The 26,723-nt window shown below is 42.5% G+C and overlaps 2 protein-coding genes across 2 annotated transcripts; one reads left to right on the top strand and one right to left on the bottom strand.

The window, feature by feature from the left end:
* Nucleotides 1-847: 847 nt before the first annotated feature.
* GPR89B (G protein-coupled receptor 89B) lies at nt 848-17,165 on the top strand. Its single transcript, XM_033052357.1, has 14 exons — nt 848-920; nt 3,272-3,331; nt 4,076-4,179; nt 5,664-5,770; nt 6,576-6,677; nt 9,471-9,591; nt 9,832-9,912; nt 12,976-13,085; nt 14,026-14,114; nt 14,491-14,583; nt 14,911-15,006; nt 15,557-15,646; nt 16,266-16,331; nt 16,485-17,165. The coding sequence occupies exons 1-14, from the start codon at nt 879-881 to the stop codon at nt 16,689-16,691; spliced, it is 1,368 nt and encodes a 455-aa protein (XP_032908248.1). The 5' UTR covers nt 848-878; the 3' UTR covers nt 16,692-17,165.
* Nucleotides 17,166-17,607: 442 nt separating this feature from the next.
* On the bottom strand, nt 17,608-24,746 carry PDZK1 (PDZ domain containing 1). Its single transcript, XM_033052356.2, has 8 exons — nt 24,537-24,746; nt 24,029-24,281; nt 22,864-23,000; nt 21,463-21,658; nt 21,036-21,232; nt 20,408-20,602; nt 19,361-19,654; nt 17,608-18,414 (listed from the first exon to the last, which is right to left on the bottom strand). Exons 1-8 carry the CDS (start codon nt 24,744-24,746, stop codon nt 18,337-18,339), a joined length of 1,560 nt encoding a protein of 519 aa, XP_032908247.1. The 3' UTR covers nt 17,608-18,336.
* Nucleotides 24,747-26,723: the final 1,977 nt, after the last annotated feature.

Raw genomic sequence — 26,723 nt, forward strand, 5'->3', positions numbered from 1 at the left:
AGATTCAGACGCCATGAAGGTCAAGTGGGAATATTAATGTGACATGAAGGATTGGATCTCACACCGATAGCCATCAGGAAATTCCCTGTCTGCACTTTTGCTTCCCTTCTGGCCCTGTTCCTTGATATATTGTAATTTCAATTCCTGAAAGGCATCTGCAGCCCAGGGAGGATGGAGAGGGCTCCTGCAGAGGGGTCACAGCAGCGGTAAAATGGCAGAATCACACAATTGTTTGGGTCTTTAAAGATCATCGAGTTCCACATCCCTGACATGGATAGGGACATCACCCACTAGACTAGGCTGCTTGAAGATGTTATGGACGAGGCCAGAGTCTTTATAACAAAGCTTCACCCAACCTGGTCTTAAACACTGCCAGGGATGGGGCATCCATGTCTGGGAAACCTGTTCCAGTGCCTCGCCATCCTCACAGTGAAGAATTTATTTGTAATGTTTAATCTAAACCTGCCGTGAATCCATCCCCCCTTGTCCTGTCATTCCATGCTCTTGTACAAAACCCCTTTCCATCTTTCTCGCAGGCTCCCTTCAGGCACTAAGGCTGCCATTAGGTCACCCTAAGCCGTCTCTTTTGCAGGCTGAGCAATCCCAATGCTTTCAGCCTTTTGTCATAGGTGAACTCGGTGGCTTCCCCTGGGCTGGCTCCAGGTCCATGTCCTTGCTGTGCTCGGTTCATCCCGTCCCCATTCCCTCACACAGCTCCGCCATGTTCCCTCCCCGGGGGCCGCCAGGGGGCGGAGCTTCAGCTATGGCCCCGCCCCCTCGGCCCCGCCCCCTGGCGCGCGCCCCCGCGCCTGCGCGCCCCCGCCCCCGGAGCCGGAAGCGCGGCGGGCGGGGCGGAGCGGGCAGCGTCGGACGCCGCCATGAACTTCCTCATCGACTCCAGCATCATGTTCACCTCGCAGGTACCCTCCCCGCCTTCCCCGCCGCTGCGGCGCCGCGGCTCCGGCCGGGAGGAGGGCGAGGGAGCGGGGAGGTGCCGGTGTCACGGGGCTTCCCTCTCGCGGCGCCGTGCTGGAGCGGCGCGCGTGCGCGTCTCCCCGCGCGGGGGCGCGCGCCCCCTCAGGAGCGGCCGGGCCGGGCCGGGCCCCGCTTCAGTTTAAATTTGAGTTGGAACAGATAGGGAATTTCATCCTGCTGCTGTCTGCTGAGTACTGAACCCTCTACTGAGGGTTTGTTTCTAATATTTCTCAGCAAGGCTGATCCTGGGCAGTGGGACCGGGTGAAAATGCGTTTGAGTGGCTCACAGAGGGGTCTGATTTAAGGTGCTGTGAAAGTTTTGTTCTCTAGTGATGAGGGGTGAGCTGAGGAAAATGAACCTTTCTCCTCTCAGCAGCAGGTGGTTGTCTTAGATAGACTTCAGTGCACAATCCTAATTCCTGATAATTTTCCTGACCGTTTCTGAGAAGAACAGTGCCCTCCCATTTGATAATGCTTTAAGTTTTGTTTGCAGAATGCTTTTTCACTCCTGATGTCCTGAGCCTAGCTTTGGTACTATTAACAATTCACCCAGAACAAAAAGTCCCACTTTTTTTACTTTGAGTTCTGAACTCTAACTTATCTAATAGCTTTTCTTTCATTTCTGATGGCAGCTTTGAATCCTCTTATCCTCTTCAACAGGACAAGCTGATGTTCATGTAATTGTCAGATGCTCAAGATTTTGCTGAGTTTACACGTCACATTCACCTGCAGTGTCTTGGAATGTGAACTTCTACCAAAATGTCTTTCTTTGCTTTTGTACAGTCCCTAACACAAGGGAAGTCTAATCTTCACGTTCAGTTTTCTGTTCTTCTTGTGTTTACTTATCTCTTAGTCTTCCTCTCTTAGTTACTTCTTTTTGAAGACTTTGTCTCTACCTTTTTCCTCCTTCCCACTGTTAAATGTGGAATTAGTTTATGTAGATCTCATTTGCTTATCATACTTTAACTTATGACCTGTAGATAGGGTGCTTACAGAATATCTTTAATTTTTGCTAGCAGCTACTTTAAAGTCTGAAGTCCTCCTCAAACAAGTTTTGCCAGCTGTTACAAATCACTCATTCGACCTCATTCCTATTTCAGTTGTTCTTTCAAGGCAGCTGCATTTGATCTTCTTGCCCAGCATTGCAGGTATTCCTTGTCTGTGAATCATGTCAGTGTGTTACCTTTGCTGCTGTGGTTACTCCTGATGTGCAGGGAGGTAATCCACAGTAATTCCTTCGTTTTTGTCTTTGAATCTTTCCCATCTCCATGGCAGGGTGGGCAGAAAGTTCTGGCCTTTTCCCTGTGCTTTGAGGAGATCCACTGACTTCACTGCTTGATGTCTGACATATTCTGAATTTTTTGTCTTTGCCTTGGTCAAAGCTACCTCTATCAAAATATTGAGTGTTTTCTGAATTCTCTTTTTGCTTGGCTTCTTTTAAGTCATTACACTCCCTTTCAGTCTTAGGAGGAATAGATGGGTTACCCAGGGGAGGCCTGACAACACAGCCTCCTTTTACTCTCTGAAGACAGGTAATTGCAATTTTGGCTGCCTTGTTCAGTTTCTATTTACTTCATTTAAGTCATCTGCAATATAGCTGTGGTATTAAGTTGATCCCTTCAGGAGTGTGGAGAGACTTAAAAAAATTTTGCAATGTGCTTTCACAACCACTGACATGCAAAGTGTCATTGGCTTTTTCTGCTTCACCTGCCTTGTCCATGTGGCTTTCTGCAGCTCCAGATTGTGGTGTGAGGCATTCAGCACTGCCTTTTCCCCACCTCAGAGATGCTTGTAGCACCTTTCACCCAGTGTCAGTGTCTAACCAGCTGTACCTCTGCAAAGAATTCACATGCACTTCTAGTCTACAAGGAACAGCAGATGTGTGTATAAAATTTACTCATCCCTAGAATATGTGTATGTGGTGGACACTGAAGCGTTTGCTTTGCCTCCATTTCTGTATTAGCTGTAAAAAAACCCATAAGCTCCAATTCTGTAGATTACAAGTGTGAAACAAGAATCAGCAGTGCAGGCCAGGAACTGAGGAATTCTGAGAATTTAGGAACACCAAATATTGACTAGATCTTCCTTAAGGCCATAGCCTTTTGTGTCTGTTACACTTGAATATTTAAAATATATTTTTTCTACGGTACCGTGGAAAGTTTTAGTTTTTTGTGGATCTTGGGTATTTGGGTTAGCTCTTTTCCTTCCATTTGTATAATTTACAGTCAGCACTGCAGTGGGTCTGGGTTTGGCAAGTTGCAGGATGCTAATGTTGAGTGCTTCATCTTTTCTGCAGGTGCTGTTCTTTGGATTTGGGTGGCTCTTCTTCATGCGAAAGCTCTTCAAGGATTATGAGGTGAGAAGGAGTCTTTCATTACAAGTGTGTATCTTAAAAAATTACTCCCAATTATAGGAATATTTTTAAAACTGCATTTAGCCTTGTTCGTCTCTTTAATCACTTTTATCTTAGCTGCAATTACTTTATTTTTAATTTCCTCTTGTGCTTCTATTTAAAAGACTCAAAGAAATCTGAGGGAATTGTTTCTTCTGGGGCCGCTGAAAGTTTCCATACTGGCTACTGTTAAATAAAAAGAAGTATGAGGGAGATACAGGGGTAATAGGAAACTGGGGGAACTGTTTTGGCTTTTGCCCCAGTAAGCCCACCTAATATAAAGTGAAATTTCTGAGACAAAATCAAATCCAGTGGTTAACTTTGAACTCAGATGTGTGAATTGCAGCTGAATTGGCTGTGAGGCAGCTTAGATGGGATAAAATACCATTCTCTTATCCGTAGTGGAGTATGAGATTGTAGTCTCTCAGAGATGGTTTAAGTGCAAGCCAAATTCAGATCCCAACAGTTTTTCTGATGTGGATTTTGTTTTTAAATAATATCAAAGAGCTCTCTTAGTGTATGAGTTTGCTCTCTGTTTCCCAAGAGGCTGGCTTCCTCCTAAGCAGATAATGGGCTTGGTGCCTTTAAGCAAGAGACCCAGTTGTGGGCCATCATACCTTGTTGTTTGTTTTGTTATCTGAGGGGTATCAGGATGCCATTCCAGAAATGTGAATGCCTGATGTCTAGGGATTGTTCTCTTCATTGCAGGTGAGACAGTATGTGGTCCAGGTGATCTTCTCTGTGACTTTTGCCTTCTCTTGTACCATGTTTGAGCTCATCATCTTTGAAATTTTGGGAGTGCTGAACAGCAGGTGAGTCTGGGAGCCCACTGGGGACTGGCCTGCCTTGTGTTCTGCAGCATCTTTAGTCTAACTTCTAAATTAATGGATTAGTCTTGGATTGAGGAAATCAGGGGAGAAAACTGTCAACAACTCAATGAAAATGTTTTGTGCAGCAACATGGGACTAGTAGTCATCAGCTTCCAATTTTCCATGCAATTAACATTGGTCTATTAATTGGTCTGGGTCCTTAGGGCAAGCCTTTGATCTTTGACTTTCTCCAGTTGTGAAGTTAAAAGAAATTATTTCTTTCATGGAAGTATTGTAACTCTTCAGATCATGCTAAGAGCACTTCTCAGATGCTAAAGACTACAGAAACTTTAAGCACTGATTTCTCTTTGGTGGTCAGAGGAGTGAATGTAAAGCTAATTGTGGAGTGAAAGCTACGTCTGTAACAATACAGGATTTGTGAATCAAAGGTGAATCCCTGCTTGACTATAGGGTGAGGACTTCTACATAAAGGTGATATTAAAAACTGTCTTCTTTGGAAGTCAATAGGAAAGAGAAGATAGAACCATAACATGTAGAGGCTAAGTTTCTTCTTATTCTATCTGATCATACAAATATAAGAGAGCAGTCAAAGGGGTTGAAAGGCAAGAAGTACAGAGCTGATGAAAGGTAATGTTAGTTCTCTATGCTATTAATATGTGGGGCTGGTAGCCAGAGAGATCACTGAGGAGAATGCTTTTATAAGCTTCAATAAAGGTCTAGACTTCAGTACAGATGAAAATGTTTGTCTTTGAATTAGTTAGGAAAAAGTGACAAGGATCCTCATAATTTCTTCTTCCCTGAGGATAGAAAGAATATGAGTTAATGTTGGGGATGGGAACATGTATTTTTTCTGTTCAAGTAAAGTGAAAGGTCAGTTCAGCCAAAATCAATCTCACCTGTGTTTGACTACTCTAATTTGGTCAGAGGAGTACTGATCTATCTATCTATGTGTTTATAAAACCTTGCTTTGCAAAGTCTTGCAGATGAGACAACTCTGAAGTGAAACATGATGAATTATCAACTTTAAATATTTTTAGTCTTTTTAATAGGAATTAGCTCTTTTTTGGTTCAGCTGTTCATTAGAAAATGAATTACTGCTTATACTTAGATTTCATTTACTGTTCAACTAGATGAGCAGTCAGTCACATGACTCATTCTGCAACTGTCATTAGTTACTATAGAAAATACAGTATTTGATAAAATAACCAGCATTGTTTTCTGGATAGTTGTTTAGTTTTAAATACACATTCTTGACCTCTGTATTTAAAAATAAAACCATACAAAACCCCTAACCAAACAATTCCCTCTCCTCTACCCTAATAAAATAAATCCCGAGTACTGTATATGCTAAGCCAATATTTTTCATTGCTTGATGTACTTGAAGAGATTTCACTGACATGCAGTTTTCTTTGAGAAATTAGTTGTGTTATGATATCATGCTAATCAGTATTTTGGCTTTATTCCAGCTCTCGATATTTTCATTGGAAGCTGAACCTGTGTGTCATTTTGCTCATCCTGGTCTTCATGGTGCCCTTCTACATTGGTTATTTTGTTGTCAGCAACATCAGATTATGTGAGTACTTGGTTTGGGGCAGGAGAGCTGCTAATTTAAGAATAGGAATACAAATGAGAAATTATTTTGATCACTGTCCTTGTACCTCCCTCCTTGTTCTGGCTAAATACCTTCTCTTTGGAGCTTTATGTTGTATCATGAGCCATTCATTAACAGTCAGGAAATGCTTTACATGACCCCAGCAAATGCTGGTTTTTGTTTTTCATGGGTTGCAACAAAATTGAGCACTTCAGAGTAATATTATGGGATTTGTTCCTTTGCATTTTTAAACTTGCAGCCAAACTCTGCAACCCTTGGCAAGGCTGTGTTGTTCTGCTGGGGGGCAAAAGAAATGAGGCAGAGAAGCTCAATCAATCACTTCTGAAGCAGAAAAGCTCAGTAAATTACTTTTGCTTTTTTTGTTTCTACTGTCTGGATGAGGCCTCTTCCATGGGCTAATGGACACTTAACCCTTGAGCTGTTGATACTCATGGCTCAGTTGTGTGAAGCTTAGGCATGTAGGTTGGGAATATTAAATGTGTAGTTTTGCCATGAAGATGAAATATTTAAGATTCATGTTCAAGATGAAATATTTAAGATTTGTGTTCAAGGTGACACAAGAAAGAAGCAGGAAGTGGTCCCATGTGGACAGTGGAACTGTGGGAGGTGAAGGGGTGCACACTGTGAACTGTAGCTCTGTCAGGTGACGCCTGCTTTGGCCACCTGTTCTCAAAGTAGCATTTAGAGCAATGTAGAAATGTTGCAAGCTATAAAAAGCCCTAAAGGAAGAATCTATTTTAAACATTCCACTTTTCCTCTCCATTAGTGCACAGACAGAAACTACTTTTTGCATGTGTTGTGTGGTTGACATTCATGTATTTCTTCTGGAAGCTGGGGGATCCATTTCCTATCCTCAGCCCAAAACATGGTGAGTTTCATTTTCTTGCTGATTTCTTCCCTCCTGCAAATAGACTTCGTTATTTCACTTTTATTTTGGGTCTGTTGTTATCTCAGCTCTGCAGCTGAGACTGTAGAAAGCAGTTCCTGCAACTGAGGGTCTGCTTTGATTTGAAATCTGCAATGTGAAGGTTGTTAGACTGACAGAAATGGGTGGATACATCTGGATTTTCATTGCTTTTCGTTCAGTACTGCAGGAAAACTTGAAGGAAGTAAGTCCTAACTGAACCTGCACTATGTAAGGACATGGTGTACTTTGGAGGACACAGAAACTCTATCTCCACAAAAAGTTGATCACAATTTTTATTTATTTATTCTTTCTATTGTGGAGACTAAACCTAGTTTATTTAAGAAGCAGATCAACAACCAGTCCTTCATCTGATTTTTTTTTTTCAGTCAGGTTTTTCTTACCTCTGACTGAAATGAGATGAGTTTAGCATGAGTGACTGTCCAGTTGTGTCCAAAACACAGCAGTGTGCCTGAACTCCAGAGCTGCACAGCTGTAGCCAGCAATGGGCCTGGCACTTGTGCTGGCTTTGGTACAGATTCCTGCTGTGCAGTTGCATGGGACTGGAGTGTGGGTTGGTAAGTGCTGCTGGATGCCAGAGCTGTTTGTGTGCAGAATTGGTTTGGGTGCCTCTGTTGTGGTTGTATCTACAGTGTGAAGACACTCTATACATTTGGGTTAGTTTGGGTGCAGCAGAGTTAGCACATGCCTGGCTGTGTTAAACCCTCGAGGCACCTGACTTGCTGAAGGATTTTAACACTTAGAACCAGGCTATTGTCACCTGTGTAACTTATATTGCCCTTCTGTTTCCCCTGCGCTGGAAAATTGTTTGGGTATTGTTCCCAACAGGTAAAATAGAGTCACTTTCATGGAAATTGGTGAATATGTCTGCATACAAAATGCTCAGCTTAGTCCTCCTGTTCTGTGGGAAGCTGCTTGACTGTACTCACGTGAGAAGCTGAAGGATACCAACTTGTGTAGGGTCTGCTCACTGTTTCATCTGTGATCCTAAAAGTTTCCTAGGAGAAAGTGTTGATCTGTGTTTTGTAATTGTATAGCATGTATAGATCCCTCTGCCCAGTGTTCCATTGCCCAGAAAAACTTGAACCCATTATGAGCTGCAGAAGGTGCTTGAGTTGGCAGAGTGTAATAATCCAGTGGAAACTTAGCCATGGGGTTTGGGTAATCCTCTTTAGGTCACCTAAAGGTTCTGGGAGGCTGTGTAACACCTGCAGATTTCCAGAATGGGTAATAGGGTATTGTCTGTTTTTAATTGTACTTCACAGGGTGTGATACCTCCACTTAAAAGTTTTACAGTGCCTTATCCTACCAGGTGTGGACATGAGGTTAGGGCAAAGGATTCTACATGTTTATTCCCTGCTGTATTATTGGGGTGCTACTGTCCTGCATGTACAGACCAGGGTGCTGTGGGTTTCATCAGGGAGTGGTGACCCAATTCAGGCAGGTAGGATGGTGATGGCAGTGTCCTGCAGCTGAGAAGTGCACCATTGAGCAAGGGTTCCCTTAGACTGCAACTTACTTAACAAACCTGAGTTTGGGAGCTCGTAGCAGAAGGAAGGTTATGCTTAATGACACACCAGTATTCTGATAAAGCTCTTACCTTTATCTGAGTTGATGGAACATTGATTCACTTGATGTGTGAGTTGCATGGGGAAGCATTGCTCCAACCAGTGGAATGTCATGTCATTTTGAAGGCACCTCTGTTTTAAGTGCTGCAGTCTGACAGTGTATGGGGCAAAAGGCCAGTGTATTGTAGCACATTCTGTAGCTCCTGTAAATCTCTGTGCAGCTGCACATGACTGGGTGTCTCGGTTTCCCTTTGTGAAGTCTTTTTGCCTTGTTTTCATCATTCATTCCACTTCTCTGAAGCATGAAATGTGGCTTGGAGCTCAGCCATCTCAGCTTTGCAATCGTGTAAGCTCTAAATGTGCTGTGTGTGGCAGCTGCTCTATAACCAGCTCCCTAAAAAGCGACTGGTGTTTACTACACATGGCACTGTGTCCTGGGAAGGCAGGTTGAGGTCTGTGTTTAGGAGTAAATGCAGCTTCTATGCTTGGTGATGGTTACAACACAGGCTTGATGTTCATGTTGAATTGTTTTAGAGTCCACTTGATGCTCAGGTAGAAGACCCTGTTGGTGGTCTCCTCAACAACATGTTTGTGTCAACTAGATAAGCACTGAACAGCCAGGAGCAGCTTAAACTTCTCAACTCCCCTGTCCTACAAGCACAGCTTGTATCTGTTCTGGAGGGATCACTTCTAATGGGATGGGGGTTCAGACATTTTTAGGCCAGTTTGCCAGGACCAACTGGTTTGCTAATAATTGCTGATCATTGCAGAAGTGTCTTTATGGAAGACACTCCTTTATAAGCGCCTGATGGATTATGTGTTTTTCCACCTCAGCAAATGGCAAGCATATTTTATTAGTTTGGAGCCAAAATACCTGGTATTTTGAACTGTTGATATTTAGTCCTCTCCACATATCCATATATCTGTCTTAATTTTCTTTACTGCTGCAGTTCCCCATTTCTGCTTCTAAGCATAGTAATGTAATTTCTGAGGGAGACTTCCTACTTCTTTCTCCTAGTCCCTGTCTGTCCTTCCTGTTACCTGGGGTCATTGCAGTGAGAAGGCAGTCAGATCAATTAAGCAGCTCTGAGTTGTGTTAGGAAGGCACCAAGAGTGGAGCAGAGTGAAGAGAGCAAGGTTGCTGATGCCATGTTTTTCCCTCCCTCAGGAATCCTGTCTATAGAACAGCTCATCAGCCGTGTTGGTGTGATTGGGGTGACACTCATGGCTTTGCTGTCAGGATTTGGGGCTGTCAACTGTCCATACACTTACATGTCCTACTTTCTCAGGTAACTGCAGCCTTGTGAAGTAATTGTCCAGCTTTTTGCGATTTGTATTTTGCTCTTCCTGTGGTATTGTTTCAAGTTTTTTTGTTACTTTTTTCTATTTAGCTGTTGTCATGTCTGCATGCTAGAACCATTTCCACTGCTGCTGCATATCCCCCTTATACAGGCTTTTCTTTGTCTCATGGGCATGTGCACATCTCTGAAATGGGGTAGCAGGCCTAACTGGGGGTTTTTATTTTGCAGGAACGTGACAGATGCAGATATTCTGGCTCTGGAGCGACGACTCCTCCAGACTATGGACATGATTGTTAGCAAGAAAAAAAGGTGAGAGGACAACAGTAGCACAAAGTTATTTATCTCAAGCATTTGCAGTCAGTATGGTACAAGATGGTTCTTGAGGTGCTATAAGATGGATTTTGAAACCTGAATTGGGTTGAGCTGTGTGGTGTGGTTCTGGCCTGATACATGACTGTTTTTAACACTAGGTAGTGCCTTTTGTGGCTGCAGCGGCACAGATGAGGCTTCCAAGACCATTTGTAGCTCTCTGCTGGCAACATAGCTAATCTGTAGGGTGGGCACTGCTGAGTAAGGGACCCTTAGGCCACTGCAGCTGGCTCTTACTCCTGGTTTCAGGACAGAAAGTGGTTTGTGCATATGGTAGATGCTGCTCAAAGCTGAAGTGGGGTAGTGAGCTGGTATGGACATAGCTATATTCTTGCAAACAGCAAGGTTTATGTTGTTTAAGTTTTGCAGAATTGCAAATCATTGCTGATATGGATATACTGTAATACACAAGTGTGCCATCAGAACTCTGCTGGCACTGGTTTAGCTTATTCCATGTCCCCCAAGCTAAAAAAACCTACTTCCAGAAACATTGTCATTTCATTTACACTGCAAAGATTTTTGTCTGCATATTTCATATCAATATTGCATATTTCATGTCCTGCTAGTAGTGCAGAATAAATCCAGTTACTGGAGTCACTTCAAAGGTTTGACTGTCTCACCCAGCAGTCTCCCAGACTTTACTTTTGGTGCCTTAATGTTTCAATGGAAGCTTGTAATGTGTGCAGGGGAGCTTTTAGATAGCCTAACCTTGCCAAATTTATCACCATGTTGATGAGTATTAGCTGATGGAAGTGTAGGTAAAGCATAACCTCCTTCCCCTTTGAAAATATTCAGTGGTGAACAACTGTTAACTCTGTGGTCATGTGTGAGATGGTGAGTAGTGAGAGAATTTATTTACTCAGGTTTAATTGATTTAATTGACTGGAAGCACACTAAAAGACTGCCTTTGGAGCTAAAGGACAGTGCTGTTCTTGACCCTGGTCTTTTTTTTGTACAGTGTTTTAGGACTATTGGTCCAGGGAAAGTGATGTTGGAGTAAAAGTTAGGATGCCAGAGGCTCGTAACTACCTAGCACTTTCTTGCCTTCCTTTGGCCAGGAAATCTTCTGAAAATGGCAAGTTTTTAACCATTATGAAGAACCATGTATTAATCACTTGGTCATTATAATGAAGCAATTTTGTAGATTTTGTTTTCTCTTTTTTGTTTTGATGGGAAGCAGTGGCTTGCGTGATTGGACTTTTTGCTCTTATAAAGCTGAATTTGAAAGGTCAGATATCTATCAGTACAAATGCAGCTAAGTTATTGGCAGAACAAGTGGGAATAGCAATATTTTCAGTGCTACAGTTCCATAAATTGTCAGTGATGTGCTGGCCACCTTCTCAGTACTACTGATAGTTCAGAATTACCAGTGAGAGCACAAGAGTTGTAAGGCAATAGAACATAAAGCTTTTTGTTTTCTTTGCTGATCCTGGCATTTCTTCTCATGCCAACCCTTATTCATGCTGGCTTTCTAGTCAGTAGGAGGTAGCTGGTGAAAGTTGTTTGCCCTGAGGGTTTTTGCAGGGAATCACTTTTCTCTCCTTCCCGAGCACAATCAAGTAAAGCCTTATGGAAGCTCGCCTCTAAGGCTATCAGAGTCTTTCTACTTATTCTTGGAGGTGTGACATAACTAATCCTCAGGTTTGAAATGCCAGCATTCTGATGGTATTGTTTCATTTGGATCATGTTAGAGTCAGATCAGCTGATGTGACACCCAAATATCATGCAACATCATTACCAGTGTGCACAGAGTGTGTGGGGTTTGCCTGTGGATCTTTTCTCTGAGGACTCCAGAACTCCTGGCTACTGTGTGGATACAGAAATCCCTGCCACCTCTTAAAAGAGAAGATTTACCTTTGTGTATCTACAGCCTTGTGCATCACCTGGATGTTGCTGCATTTTTGCTGCAGTGCTGTGGATCATTTGGGATGGAGCACGTGAATCTGTGTACTGTGAAGAAAGCAAGGATTAAAAATGCATTTCTTACATTTAGCAGCTATCAGGATTCTAATATCTCTGTTATTTGTAGTCTGTGGCCATATGTGCTTTTATCTGCATGTAGGGTGCCCCAAGGGTGTTTCTTTTGCTGATATGAAAGGAATGATGGAATGATTTTTAATTTTTTTTTATTACACTGCTTATCAACAGCCTTGAAGAGGACTCAGTGCCAAATGTAGCAATGCTGGCTGCAGCTACAAGAGAGGAACTAAACACCACAGAATCATAGATCATCCTGAGAATAGTTTTCAGCTTAGGAATGGATAACTTGCTCACAAATTTCTGTGGGGAGAAATGTGAGGGAACGAGACCAGAAGCCAACACTGCTCGTGGGGATTATGCCATGGTGCACATGGAAGTGTGAGGGACGATACACAGCTGCTGCTGGAGTGTTGGAATTAACTTCAGGAGTCATGTTCAGATTGCCTGAAGCATCCAGTGGTTCAGTCCAAGAATGGATTTGTGTGTTTCTGCTTCATAACAACTTGTCATGCAGCCCAGCAGTGAGTGACAGCATATCAGAGAGTGCTCTGCACACCATCCAGAGCTCATGGCTCCATGGAAAAGGCGGATGTGCCGTGATAAAGAAGAGGTGTCCAAGGGGAGGGAGGAGCATGAGAAGTCTTTTAATTCCTGAGCTTGAGATAGCATAGTCATGTGTTTGAGGAAAGGAAAGCAACTAATCATATGACTGAGAAATCCATTTGAATCCTGAATTTTTACTGGGTTTCAATCTCTTTAGGATTGAAACAGGATCCTGAATGGAAGACTTGGGAAGTGTCTCATTGAATCTCATTTAATTAGATCTGGGCGCTACTCCAGAGCTAATCAGGATAATTGTATGTAGCAGGATTGGTGTTTAGGGGAAGAAAAAAGGGACATCTCTTTTTGGTGAATTTTGTTTAACAACATCTTCTGAGAAACTGGTGGGTTTTTCTTTTTTATTGGTTTGATTTTTCATAAAAATGTTATATTCCTAAGGACTTGTGTATTTTGTTCTTTCAGGATAGCAGTGGCTCACAGGACAATGTTCCAGAGAGGAGAAGTGCATAACAGACCCACAGGCTTCTGGGGAATGATAAAAAGTGTTACAACATCTGTTCCTGGCAGTGAAAGTATCCTTCATCTGCATGCTGGCACCTGCCTTGGGAGGGGGATCCAGCTTGCCTTGTTTGGAGAGGTAGAGTGTTAGCTGGGACAGTCACAAAGCATTTGTGTTTCAACACATTTCAAACCTAATGTCTACTGGGAGGTTTGTTTTCCAGCACTGTCTGACGTTTTGCCCAGGCCTTGGGCACAGTTTTACTGTGACACAGGCAGAAGTTTTATGTTTCTGCCCTGCTCTATAAATGTTCTGTTGCATCACCGTGGGTGTGGTGTACAGCAGATCATAGGGATGCTTGGTGTGCATGCTTACCACAGAATCATAGAATGGTTTGGGTTAGAAGGGACCTTAAAGATCATCCAGTTTCAACCTTCCCTGTAGAAAGAATCTGGTGGGAGTGACAGGGGTCTGTACTTCTTTAACAGAGTTGCTTACCAACGATTTCTGTCACACCACTTGAAGTATATATTTTGCATATTTAAGGCTCAGGACTCTTCTTCCCCTCCTTTCACACTAGCTGCTAAAATCAGAATTTGGCTATTTGACAGACTCTTCATAGTAGTCACTCATCTCTTGCAGCAGTTACTCAGCAGTTTTGTTTATGAAGATGATCTGAGATGACATACTGTGAGATGCACTTCAGTGGCAAGGGTCACTGACCAAAGTGGAGCAGCAGTTTTTGAGAGCTCTGGTTCTGTTCTGTGACAAAGAAATAAAGAGTTTGTGTCCTGCCTACCTCCTTGAACTGGAGTAGTGTGCATCAGGTACATCCTTGAGATTTCTTTGGTGCTGTGTTAATGAAGAGCTTGAAGACTTGAATGACAAAGCTGATCTGGATCTAAGAAGAAACCAAACCATTAGATGTGGCCCTTGGGCTGAAGGTGGGGAATGTTTTGTTCTTAATTAAGAGTTCATGATGTGTTCTAGCCTTGACTATGTTGGTTTGCCAGATCTGTCCCTTATCCAGCAAGAAGTGGATGCCCTGGAAGAATTGAGTCGGCAGCTTTTCCTGGAAACTGCTGACCTGCATGCAACAAAGGTACACAGCAAATAACTGCCCAGATGGGTGTTGGGAGGTTAAAGTAGTTTGAAAGAGAACATGTGTTATGAGGAATTGAAACCTGTTCAATAGGTAAATGGTGAAATGCTGTAATGCAGTGGAGTGAGGATCTGTAACTTTGGGGCTAAGATGACCATTCCCTTACAGTTCAAATCCATCCTTGAGTCTGCCTTATATAACCATTCACAAGCTTATGAGTTAACACTTAGGAGTTCAGAAACCTTTGAATTAAAAGATGTACAAAGATAGGGCTGTGCTTGCTTACTCTTGATGCTCTGTTACAATTTTGTTGTAGGTGATTGTGAAAATGACCTATTTTTCTATATTCTCCCTCTCCCTCTTTTTGTATTTCCAGGAGAGAATAGAATATTCCAAAACTTTCCAGGGAAAATACTTCAACTTTTTGGGTTATTTTTTCTCCATCTATTGTGTCTGGAAAATCTTCATGGTATGTAAATATTTTATTGCATTTTCTGTAGATGTATGCAAATATACTCTGCATAGATTATGCCACACATGCAGTTCATTAAGTAATTCTCTAGTTTCATTAAAATCCAGAAATTCTGAAAGAATAGAAATAAAGCTCTGTATCTGGCTTTTTCCATACAGCATTAGAGCAGTAATTCTTACATGGATGTGTTTTGTGCCTTCTTTGGCAATCTGGCCACTCCCTGCCCTTTCCTTGGTGGTACAGTAGAAAAGTCATGCATGCCTCACCTGTGAGAGTAAGAAATGCTTTTGCCTTTTCGCTTAAATGTAAATCCATCTCTTGCAGGCAACCATCAATATTGTATTTGACCGTGTGGGGAAGACTGATCCAGTCACAAGAGGAATTGAGATCACTGTAAATTACCTGGGAATCCAGTTTGATGTGAGCCTTTATTAATTCTTACAGCCTTTTCAGCAATTCATATCTTATCTAAATTAAATCATCCTGCTGCTAAGGGAGAAAGTGATAGACCCTGAGAATGTGGATTTGGCTTTTGACTTATTGAGGAGGAAAGGAAAATGTGCCATGAATGTTGCTTTCATACTGATTTTATGCTGAGATGCTGATGTGGTCTTGCCAGAGAGGAGAAATAGAAGGACTTTAGACAGTCTGCTTAGATGAATACATTTCAGCTACAGAGCTGTAATTAATTTTGATTGTTTATGCAAATAGTTGTTCTGTCATTTACACTTTGAAAACATATCCCTGTGAAAATGGGGTTCTTTGTGAATGGTATAAACTAAATCTCCTTCTCTTGTGTTTGGAGTAAACGGTTGCTAATACATTTGTGAAAATGTCTGTTACATGAACCTGTCTACAGTGGACATCTGTACAATTAGAAGAGACAAAGACCCTGAAGAGTTGGTAGCTATACAATGTGGTGTAAATAAGATTACTGTTAAAGTTTTAACTGTGTTTTTTGTTGATACAGGTCAAATTTTGGTCTCAGCACATTTCCTTTATTCTTGTTGGAATAATCATTGTTACCTCTATTAGAGGGCTGTTAATCACACTTACAAAGGTAAGAACCAGGACACTTAAGTGATTTTACACAGAGAAATTCATTAGCAGATCTTTACCTTTTGATGGAACAAGTACTGTATAAAATTTCAATATGCATTTATGTTTAAATATCTGAATAAAAATTCTTGCAGAGGGAGGGAAGGTAGGAAGAAAACTTTTTGCAGGATATTACCCCAGTCTCTGTCAGAAAGGGATCTAGATATTAAATAAGATGCTAAATGTAAGCAAAGGTTCAAAATGATGTTGTAGCCAAGGCTTGTTAAATAAGGTTGATGAGATAGTGATTAAAAGCATTTGGATTACTTAATTTAAGCTGCTGGTAGGACTGAAAGGCATTAACTCAACAGACATGTGACTCATTGACTTGACCTGGCCTTTGGTACCTAAACTTAAGCTCTGTACTGTTTTGTGATTTTTAACACAAGGTGCAACTGGTTGGGGGAGATTGATGTTTCAGAGTAGGGTTTATGAAAGGTAGCCCTCGAGTATGGTTTTGATTGGGTATTTTTAGATGAAAAGGTATTGAATGGTATGTACTTTTCATGCTGTCCCAAGGCAGATCAGACTAACCTAACTGCTTATTTCCAATGTTTTTGTTTTTTTTTTTCCTCCCCCAGTTCTTCTATGCCATTTCCAGCAGCAAGTCCTCCAATGTTATTGTTCTGCTGTTAGCCCAGATAATGGTGAGTATGGAGAACCATGGGCACGCTCATGTGCATTTCTGCATGCATCCCTTCTGTGTGTTTAAACACATAACCATGTCTTTGTGTGCTGCCCCCTGCTAGCCACAGAGCCTGTGCTGAAGCAGTAACTGCTGTCCCTGTTTTCACTTCCAGGGAATGTACTTTGTGTCATCAGTGCTCCTGATCCGCATGAGCATGCCTCCGGAGTACCGCACCATTATTACAGAAGTCCTGGGAGAGCTCCAGTTCAACTTCTATCACCGGTGGTTTGATGTGATATTCCTAGTTAGTGCCCTGTCCAGTATCCTCTTTCTCTATTTAGCACACAAACAAGCCCCAGAAAAGCATATGGCTCTCTGAGGCAGAACTGCAGCCATGCACTGCTCTCTGTTCTGTCAGCTGCAGCTCCTGTGGATTGCAGAACTCGGAGAGACAGGACTGCTGTGTGTGTTCTGGCAGTGTAACTGCAAAACTGGGAGAGACAGGACTACTCTGTGTGTTCTGGCTCCTTGAACCTCCACACGTCATCATCCAGCTCTGTGGCTTGTTTTGTTCAGTGCCACAGCTGGAAAGGGATGGGGGTGTGTGTATGAAACTTGAAACAGTTCATTGCCAGGCAATAAAAGCAATCTTGGATACACCACTATCCAGGGGCATCAGAACTTGTGGTAGGCTGGCTGAGGGAACACCTCCTACTGTCGGAACATCATCTTCACAGAAGGCACCAAAAAATGTGATTTTTCTTTTGAAAATCAACTTATAATTGGGATTTGGAGGACAGCAGTTCTGGAATTGAATGTTGGAGTCTGTGGAATTAAATAAGCTTTTGTAATATGCAAGTATCACAGTTGTTTTTTGTCAGTCCCAAAGATTTGGCTGGATTTGAGCCAGAAGGTGGCTAGGATTTCCTGTCTGGCAGAAGTGGAGTGGAGAGAACTCCCATTTCTGTACGTAGTGTGTACTAATGTGTATCACTAGTACCTACTATCCTTAGGAACTGGAGATTTGCTTTCTCTTACTGTGTGTCAGCTTTCTTTTCCCTCTGTATAAGTGGAACTGAGGTTTTGGGTTCCTCTCTGCTAGAGTTAAGTGTTAAGTTGAAGACCACTGCCATGCCTTGTTTACATTGTATGTTACAAATTTTATTCCTGTGACTTAAACTCTCATGACCACTCTCTGAGGCTTTGTTTTATATTTGTTCTGGAGCATTGTCGGTGGTGAGAGTAAGATTGGGAGGGGGGAAAATAACCACTCTAAACAATTTATTTCTGTATTGTCTTTGGTGTACAGGAAGGAGGCAAAGTACACTGCAGCAGTATTACAGAACCATTTGTGTCACATTCAACACAACATGGTGGTGACTTGAGGTTAGACAAACGTGTGACTGAACTACATACACTGTTCTAATCCACAGCTGTATGCAGAGGATAGTGATGAAACTTCTTGAGTTGTGAATTACAAAGTTAGCTTAGTGTTTGAAAGAAATTTCCACAATGTGAGCAGGAAAAAGAATCATAATGCACAAAGTACCTGGGCTTTTGCCATTTTAGAGCAGCTGTACTGCTGTAAGCAAAGAGATGCCACAGAGATTGAAGTGATGAACTTGGATTAGGGGGAGAGCTGCCTTTCCTGGGAGATGGGCAGAAATCAATTGGTCTTTATTAAGAGCTTATCCATACCAGGCTAGGATGCTTAGGAATCTATAAAACATTTCCAGCATCTGCTGCAGGACAATTAATTACAAAGTTGTAGTTCTTTAAGCCTTTTCAGAAGTAAGTGACTGAGTGCCCACTTCACAAGGCAGAAATTGTGCCAGTGGAGCACAACTGCAGAGTGTTAAATGGATGCAGGTTACACTGAAGTGTTTATTGCATCAAGAGTTTGGTGTTCTTTATGGCTCTGGCACTGCTTGGAGCAGCCAAGTTCTGAGAGGTGGAATAGCAAAGAAGAACTGAAGAAAAGATTTGGCAGGTTTCTTTGTTGTTGTTGGCATGGTTTTGTCTCCTCACAACTTTGTGTCATCACTGTTATCGTCGTCAGCTCTTGTGGAGGCAGCTGATTGTGAGGAGGAAGATGAGTCTGCCTGCAGAGGAGTAACAAAGATGTTGTGATTATTTTCAATTTGTAAACATGTTTTTGATAGTCTGCACTGTTGCAGACTCCTGTTTTCATCTGCACTAATCACACACTTGTTTAGATGGCAGAATGAACCAACAAATACCATTGTCGTTGAAGGGTTTTTTTGGTTAAGTATATTTTGAGAGAAATTTGTTCAGTAGAGCGTTTCTGTTGTTGAATTCCCAGATCTGCTTAATTTGAAGACAACAGTAGTGCTAACTTCTGCAAAATGCAGCTTGGGGACTAAGACATTCTTGAAAAAACTTGCAGACAAATCAATGGGAAACACTATTGGTCTTACCTTTGTAAGGTGAGGTCTATCTCTTCTGCATGATCAGAAAATAAGCATTCTAACAGTTAAAGCTTGACCACACAGAGGGTTAAAAGTGTTTCAAGAAGTAATACTTTCTTGCTTTTCTGACTTTAGTGATGCTTCAGATTCTTTCTGGTGGCATGAAGTGAGTAAAATAATTTCAAATCAGCACATTGTGTGGAAAATGTCATCATAAGGTATCAGTTGCTGTTCCTTCTCCAAAATGATTCATTTTGAAATATTTCATGTGGTTTCACAAGCATTGTTTATGTTTTCTGTGAATTTAAGCATTTTCCCTCCACAATTGTATTGCCTGTTTCACATCATTGGGATTACTCTGTTTGGATTCTCCTGTTCCATAACATCTCTTGTACATGTGTTCTTTGAGTGATTTAATCTTGCATTAAAGATACTCACCTGCATTACATGTGGGGGAAAAGAAGAGTTGTTGTGATAATTAAAACTTTCCTTTTAATAACTTGCAAAAATCCAAGCAAGTCAACAGTCCTAGCTCTGGAAAACTTACTACCTGAAAACAAAGTTCTTTTCGTCTCCCCTGTGTGATTCCTCAGGATCTGCCTAATGCAGGATTACTCACCCTTTCCCTTGGCTCAGGTGAGTTCCTCTCTGGCTCTGATGGATGGTTTTCTGTGTGAGCAGGAGGCTCAGAAGTGTCAGAGTCTGCCATGGAGGCTGTGATGGGAATGTTCTGGCCTTGGAAGTACCTGTAAGCATCTTTGCTGCACACCAGCAGTGTCAGTCTGTCCCCAGTGCTTTGGATCCTTGCCACCACTTTGTCATAGGATTCGTTGGTCACGTTCACTCCGTTCACTTCCACCAGGAAATCGTTGTTTTCCACACCTGCTCTGCCAGCTGGCCCCTGGCTCTGTACCTGCAGAGGGGGGTTCAAAGCAGGATATTGGCATAAAACTTGGAAAGATGCATCAACAGCTGAGGGATTGCCTGTGTTAAGGTGAAATGAGCAAGAGGAAGGGGAGGTTTGTGGGGCAGGAAGGACCTGGGATAGAAAATGGGCCCAGACATCATAAACATGGCTCCCATCAGTTTGAGATTTTAAAATGCTTCTTGATATTGATAGATTTATGTTATAGGAATGTGGCATGGTAGAACCATGAAGACAGATAGGAAAAGTTTTCTAACTATTTGGAGATCTCTGTTCAATAACTTCAAAGTTTAGTACAATTCACAGATCCCTTAGTAATGGATGGGACCCCTGCTCTGAAGAAAGCTGAAGTTACAGATGTAATTTGGGAAAGGAGGAGTTTGGCTTTTACCAGCTGTGGAATTCAGAGAAGGTGGGTAGAATAGGGCAAAGGCATCTCTCTAATTAAGCTGTTCTACAGTAAAAACCAATTCTGTCTGAAATACTCATTTTAGTGTGCCAGACTCATGATTATGCAAAAGCTGAATTCTCCTTCTAGATGTCTAGCAGAAAAGGGAATGTTTTTCTGATGCTCATAATTTATCTTGAAACAACAATGTCAGTCTGACCTAACTCTAGCTCTGATCCGAGCACATTGGAAAAGAGACTTGTGGCTTTTCTCGCATTTGTTTTCAGGATGGAGGGGAGGAAACTGCCCAAAACTACTTGAGCTTCTCCTTGCTCCTCGTTCTTCATTAGTACCTCAGTAATGAACAATCCAGGTTTGTTCTTGATCATGTTTAAACTGAAGCCAAATCCATGAGGTCCTTTCACCATCTTGCAGATCCTTGGCTTATGATTCACTTTCTGCTCCATGTGCAGCTCCACTCTTTCCTCTGTTTTAGCTGGGGTTGAATCCTGTTCTTTGCAGTAGTATGAGAAAGGGGAAATTTGAGCCTGAAAAAAAGTGACAAAACTACATTAAAATAAGAACTTCTTTTGTGGAATCTGTTTCAGGTTCTCATGCTTAATATATTTTGTTTGAAACTTTGATAATGACTCTGACTTTAGCTGCGGTGAAGAATTCTTCCCTATTCTGAGTGGAAAACTACAGTGTTGATCTATGTGAGAAGGGAACTTTGTTACTCATAAATGGTTAGAGTCATGTAGCTCTGAATTTGATGTCTTAACAGCAAACCTTAACCTTTCTTGTGATGTGTTTGAATTTAGAATTGTTCCAATAGTGTCTATAAAAATCAAGAAGAGGCCAAAGATTTGGGTGTTTAGTGACTTCCTTTACAAGTGTAAGTGGAGTTGCTGGAATACAGGTGTCTCTTAGACATTTCCTGCAAGTGGAAAAAGTTCCTAGCAGTAGTTTGCATTTTCTTACCAGTTTGTACATACTATCAGTTTCCTTATCCACCACCAACAGGGAGGTTCTTTCCTCAGACTGCTTAATTTTTTCCACTACGCTTTCATGATCCAGCCCATCCACTCGCTCTCCGTTGACAGCCACTAAGATGTCATTGTTGTTTAGACCTGCCATGGCTGCTGGGCTTCCAGAATCAACATCTTTGATTATGTGGTCTAAGATAAGAAGGGGAGAAAAATTGCTGTGAAGGCAGAGCTTGGTGAGTTTTAAAGATGTTAAAAAGCGAAGGTAAATGGTCAGAATTGCACTTCATGTTGAGGCTGTTTTCCCTGAGGATTTATCCTAGATGGCCAGTGAGAACCCAAAGAGAATGAGGGCTGCAAACATCCTATAGAAGGAAATGGTACAACAGCTGCCGTAGTATGTGTGTTAACTTGGATCTTACCACCAGAGTTTTGTTCCATCCGCAGATAAAATCCATAACCGCTTTTTCCTTTCTGGATCTCAATAAATCGTGGTTTGAGGGGAAGCAAACTTAGGTTGGCGTTCTCTTTGCTCAGTGCCATCCTCTGGCTTGTGAAATAGCTGTCTGTTTCTTCATTTGAAAGTAGAAACATAACATGATTTTCAGACTTCTTTACCTGTGACAGCACATGTACAATCTCAGATGTCACCCCTTCAACAGCATGTGGGAATTGTGGATATTTGGTAACTGGTGCACTGACACATAGCAGAGTCTGGGTGCTGTTAATCCAGACCATGCTACTATAAATTTGATTTTTCTTTTCCCCCCCTTCAGTCAGAAATCTGGACCACAACAAAATCAGGGGCATGTAATGCATGAGAAAATTTTCCAAATTTCAGATTGTGTTTCTGACCTGTAAGGAATTACCTGTGGAGGGCCATGGGGTGACATAAGTGCTGCAGAATCCAGGGAGCCTGAGTAGATTGTATTTGCTATTCTAGGTATGGAACTCTACAATATAGACTTCTTGTTCCATCTATACCTCGATTTTATATTTTAGATTACAGTGACAGGAGTCAAGTTTCTGTCACTCGTGGTCCTCTTCTGTCCCCCTGTATTACTGACTCTGAGGGGTTTTTTTCTGTCTGCTCAACCTCTCCAATTCTGTTTTTGTGTTAATCCTTTTTACTCTAATGGGTGCTCCTTTTACTCATCTTAACCAGTGTCACTCTGCTGCTGGTGTTGCAGTAGCTCAACAAAACACAGGTGTTGCATGATTCCATAGTTAGCCATGTGCACTGAATGCTGCTGGAATGCTGGAGTCTCATGGCTCTCTGAAATCTCTTCAGCTCCAGCTGTATTTTAGCAGTGCCAACAGCAGAAAGCTGTAAGCCTCATTAGCCACATTCTTTGCAGCTAATTAGTGAAATTCCTTGCACAGTAATTTTCAGGAGTTTCGGACTTCTTCACAGAGAAAGGGACTACTGTCTAAAATAATGAAATCTTCCCTGCTCCATTCTGAATGTATGATCAGAGGCTTCCTTCTTCCTGCCTGGAAACCACACTTGGTGACTTGCCCTCCTGCCATTAGGAGCATTTCCAGGACTTCTAGGAAATGAATTTATTTAATAGGGTTCCTGGCAGCAGCATACTTGTGTTTAAAATTCTTTGGCCTGTCTTGGTGGCAGTGTTCATTGAGAGGCAGTTCAACAGGCTGCTTGACAGCAGAGCCGGTGCAGAGGGCTACCCTGATGTGTTGATGGTACATGAACAGCAGCTCCCAAGATCTACTGAGAAGTGCTTTAATCAGCCAGCCTGGCCTCCTCAGTAACCCTGACAGGTTGCTGTGAAAGCAGGCCAGAACAGAAGATAAATCAATACCTTTTCCACCACCTCCTCGTGTGTGTCATTTTCCACATTTTTCCCATTGATTTCAATCAGACGATCGTTATTTTGGACACCAGCCTTTGCAGCTGCTCCTTGTGGTAAAAGCTCTACTAGGAACAAGCCCTTCTGTCCTAAAATAAATGGAAACTCGTTACACAGGGTAAGTCACTGCAATAGGCCTGAATATAGTGGTTAAGGGAACTCAGCACTGATGTCCTCAGAGACTCTTGGCCTCTGCTTGCACACAGATTGCAGGAGCACCACAAACCTTCCACACAGACACTCCTCTGTCTCTTACTCTGGCCTGGAAAAATCACTTCAGTGGTGGAGGGAGATTTTTGTTCACTATCTGCAGCTCAAACTGGTGTTTATTTCCCTACCAGGAGTGCAAAGCAGCTGATTAACATAGCTGAAAGGGATTTGATTTCTACTCCCTACCACCCTCCTCCCCCCCCATAATTTTGAACAGAGAAGCTGCTTTTACTGTTGTTCTATACATTCCATAATTTCTTGTGTTTGGAAGCCTTCTATGTTTGGTCCTTCAATTATACTGCATTCCAAAATACTCTTCAGAGGGCTCTTAAGAGGTGGTGCTTTCCAGAAGACCTCCCTCTTCTGTTGACTGGCCTTGGAAAAAAGGCATATATGGAAAAGGTTTGAAATCCTTTTCTTTCTAAATGAATTAACTTACAAATCAGAGAAAGTGTTTCTTACAGCTGTCTAGAACCTCATGTGCTGATTCCTGAGGTGATTTTGAGGAATGGAACAGGACTTAACATAGCACATTGAGTGTATATCAAGTGTTTGAGCAGGGACTGTAAATTTAGTTTTGTTAGGTGGGGTTAAACAACAAGCAGAAAATAGCTTATTATTTTTCCCTCTCTTTTTTTGGTCTGTTTTCCACCCCATGAGAAGCATGGTCCTCAGAAAACCTTGCACTGCATATGCTGAACAGAAACGTGCTGGAGATGGGTCTGAACTCATCCTGCTACTTCTCACTTTTCTTTCTGTTAGCAAGAACAGTTTGTGTGTCCCCATTAGCCCCCACGTGTTAACTGTGGTTGTCTCTGTCCCTGCTGCCAGATATATCTATATCATCTATATCTATCACCATCTATATAATCTGTATCTATCCAGTTTCTTCTCTCCAGGCTCTCACCTTCTGTGCTTTTCAGGGAGAAGCCGTACCCCGTCTCCTCCCTCACTAGGTAGCAGAGCCGGGGCTGTGGAGTCGCAGTGGTTCCTCTGTTGGCCGTGGATGGAGGGCGCTGCTGCTCCTGCTGTTGTCCTGTGGATGCCTTTTGACCCAGCTCTTCCAAATTCACTCCCTCCTTTTGTGCCTCTTCATAGGATGCCTCATCCAGAACAAGGAGAACAACGGAATCCCCGCTCTTTCTGACAATCTCCACCACCTGTAATGCACAAGAGGAAATGGAAGCAGGCACTTGAGTGATGGAGCTAAAAGAGGAAAACCTGCACTGTCCACTGTCTTTGGCACCCCAAAGACATTCCATGCCCATGGTGAGTAATGAATGATGCAGGGAGATACTCTGAGCAGTTGACTCTGCTCCTGGATTTCCTAGCCATAAAAACTGGAAGAAAAAGCTTCACACAGCAGCCTGGGTAATGGGGGCATGGTGTGGATCCCAGACTGAACAGAGCTGTACCTGTGCATGTTCCTCCTTGTCCACAAAGACACCATTAACCCTGAGGACTCTGTCTCCATCCTTCAGGCCCGCCCTTTGGGCTGGGCTGTTGTCCCGCACGTCGCGGATGATGTGCCCCGCGGTGTCCTCCTCGATGCGCAGGAAGAAGCCGTACTTCTTCTGGGGCTTCTTGGTCACTGTACACTCTCGGGGCTGCAGAGCAGAAGTCATCCCTACCAGACAGGATGGAAAAAATACCTGTGAGTAAGAACAGGAAGCTTAACTAGGGTATATTCCCTCTAATTACTTGCTGAGAGGGTTAGTGTCAGAATTCTTGGGGTGAGTTTTTTTTGGTGTGGAGTTTTGTTTTGGCCTCAGGAAATCCAGCTGTGCAAAGCTGAATTTAGTTAACAAGGCTAGGGAGAAGAAATCAAACCCTTTTCTCTGACTCTCCTTGCTTTTTTTGTCTCTGTATCTCAAATGATGTTAAGCAAATTGCAGAACTGAAATAAGAAAAGTCTCCTTGTGAAAACATTGTAAGGATTGAGGAGGAGGTGTAATACTAGGATTAAGTCTTACAGAGGAAATGAAGTTTTGGGAAAAGGGATTATAACTGGAGTGAAGGGATTGTTCCCCTCCATCTGACATTAGGGAGGCCACGTGTGTACTGTCCCCAGTTTTGATCTCCCCGAGTAATTGACATATTGGAGCTAGTTCACAGAGGGCATTTTGGTTCTGAAGCACTTATTCAAGGGGGCTGAGAGAGCTGGATTTCTTCAGTCTTGGGGAGAGAAAGTACAGGGAACTTCTTACTGATATGTTCCCACTGAATATCTGAATTGTGTGGAGAACACAGCCAGACTCTTCTTGGAAATTAGAGTGGGAAGATGAGAGGCAACAGACACAGGCTGCAGCACAGCAAGGGAATTCCAACCAGCTTTTCCTCTTGGGGGCACTCAGATACAACTAGAGATGCCCAGAAGTCTCTTCCTACCTAAACTGCTCTGTGATGTAAAGGAACTCTGGTTTGGGTGAAGCTTGCCATGCAGGAGTACCCCATGGTGGAAGGTAAATAACAGGTGGGGCCAGGGAACACCTCCCAAGGTGTTGTGCTGCCAAAGATCCATGAAGATGGGGAAATGAGGCAGGTGAAGACAAATTCCTCCAGCTGAAAAATCCAGGTAATTAGCAACTTTGGCTATTATTTTACTGGAAAGACTTTTTTTGTCTCTTTACTGACAGAAGTCAGTTCTTTATATCTGCTGGCAGTCAAATCCTTCTGTGAGAGCAATTTAGAGCAGAGCCACTGCTGTGGCTCCTCATGCTGCAGACTCTGCTGTGGGAGCTGAAGCTGCACTGCTGATGTTACTTGGGCAGCACACAGAACAGCATGGATGTGTGGTGTGAGTTTGGCACAGATGTCACTGGAGCATACAGGAATTCCAGCCTGCAAGGACATGCAGCCTGCAGATCATGATTTACCTGTAGTCCATGGTCAGGTGCCTTGAGCATTTTTGAGTCTCTGTGTATTGCACTGGCAATAACTAACAAATTAAATTAATTAACTAACCTCCCTGTTATTTGAACATGGTTTAGAACACATCAGACTGTATCAATTGCAAGTACAATTCAAAGCAGTTTTTCTTGACAAACACTGGCAATCTGTGATAATCCCAGGAATTAACATGCAAAACCAGTACTACACAGAGAAACAGTGGACTTTGATGGGAAAAATTATTTCTTCATATTTAGAAGTGGAGAGAAGGTTACAATGCCCTGCCTACAACACCTTTTGATTTGTGCAAAATTATTTGTATTGCTAAAAGGAGTTTTCCAAGGGAAAAGGGATTAGGAACAAAGGAATTTCTTACCTGTGTATCTATGTAAAGCAGCCTTCACTGGAGTTCTCTTGCTGTTCCTCCTGTGACTGTACCTGTAAGTAAGACTGGACTTTGATTGGGCAAAGGTTGATTTAAAAGATGATTTATTTAACCAAGCTTCTGAATGTGTGATATCTTTATAGACTGTCTTGTCCTTGTGGGCATAAGTGCTAATCACATGCATTTCTCATCAGCTTTGCATTTTTTTCCTGCTGATATTATACTCAAAAACTCACTCAAGGAGTCATCTGAGGCAAGCCTAACCTTTGCTCTGGGCAAGAGCCTTCTCCTGCTCTGAGAAATGTCTTAAAGGGAGCAGGTTTGGGTT

The sequence above is a fragment of the Catharus ustulatus genome, chromosome 2 (assembly GCF_009819885.2).
Source record: "Catharus ustulatus isolate bCatUst1 chromosome 2, bCatUst1.pri.v2, whole genome shotgun sequence".
Classification (NCBI taxonomy): Eukaryota; Metazoa; Chordata; class Aves; order Passeriformes; family Turdidae; genus Catharus; species Catharus ustulatus.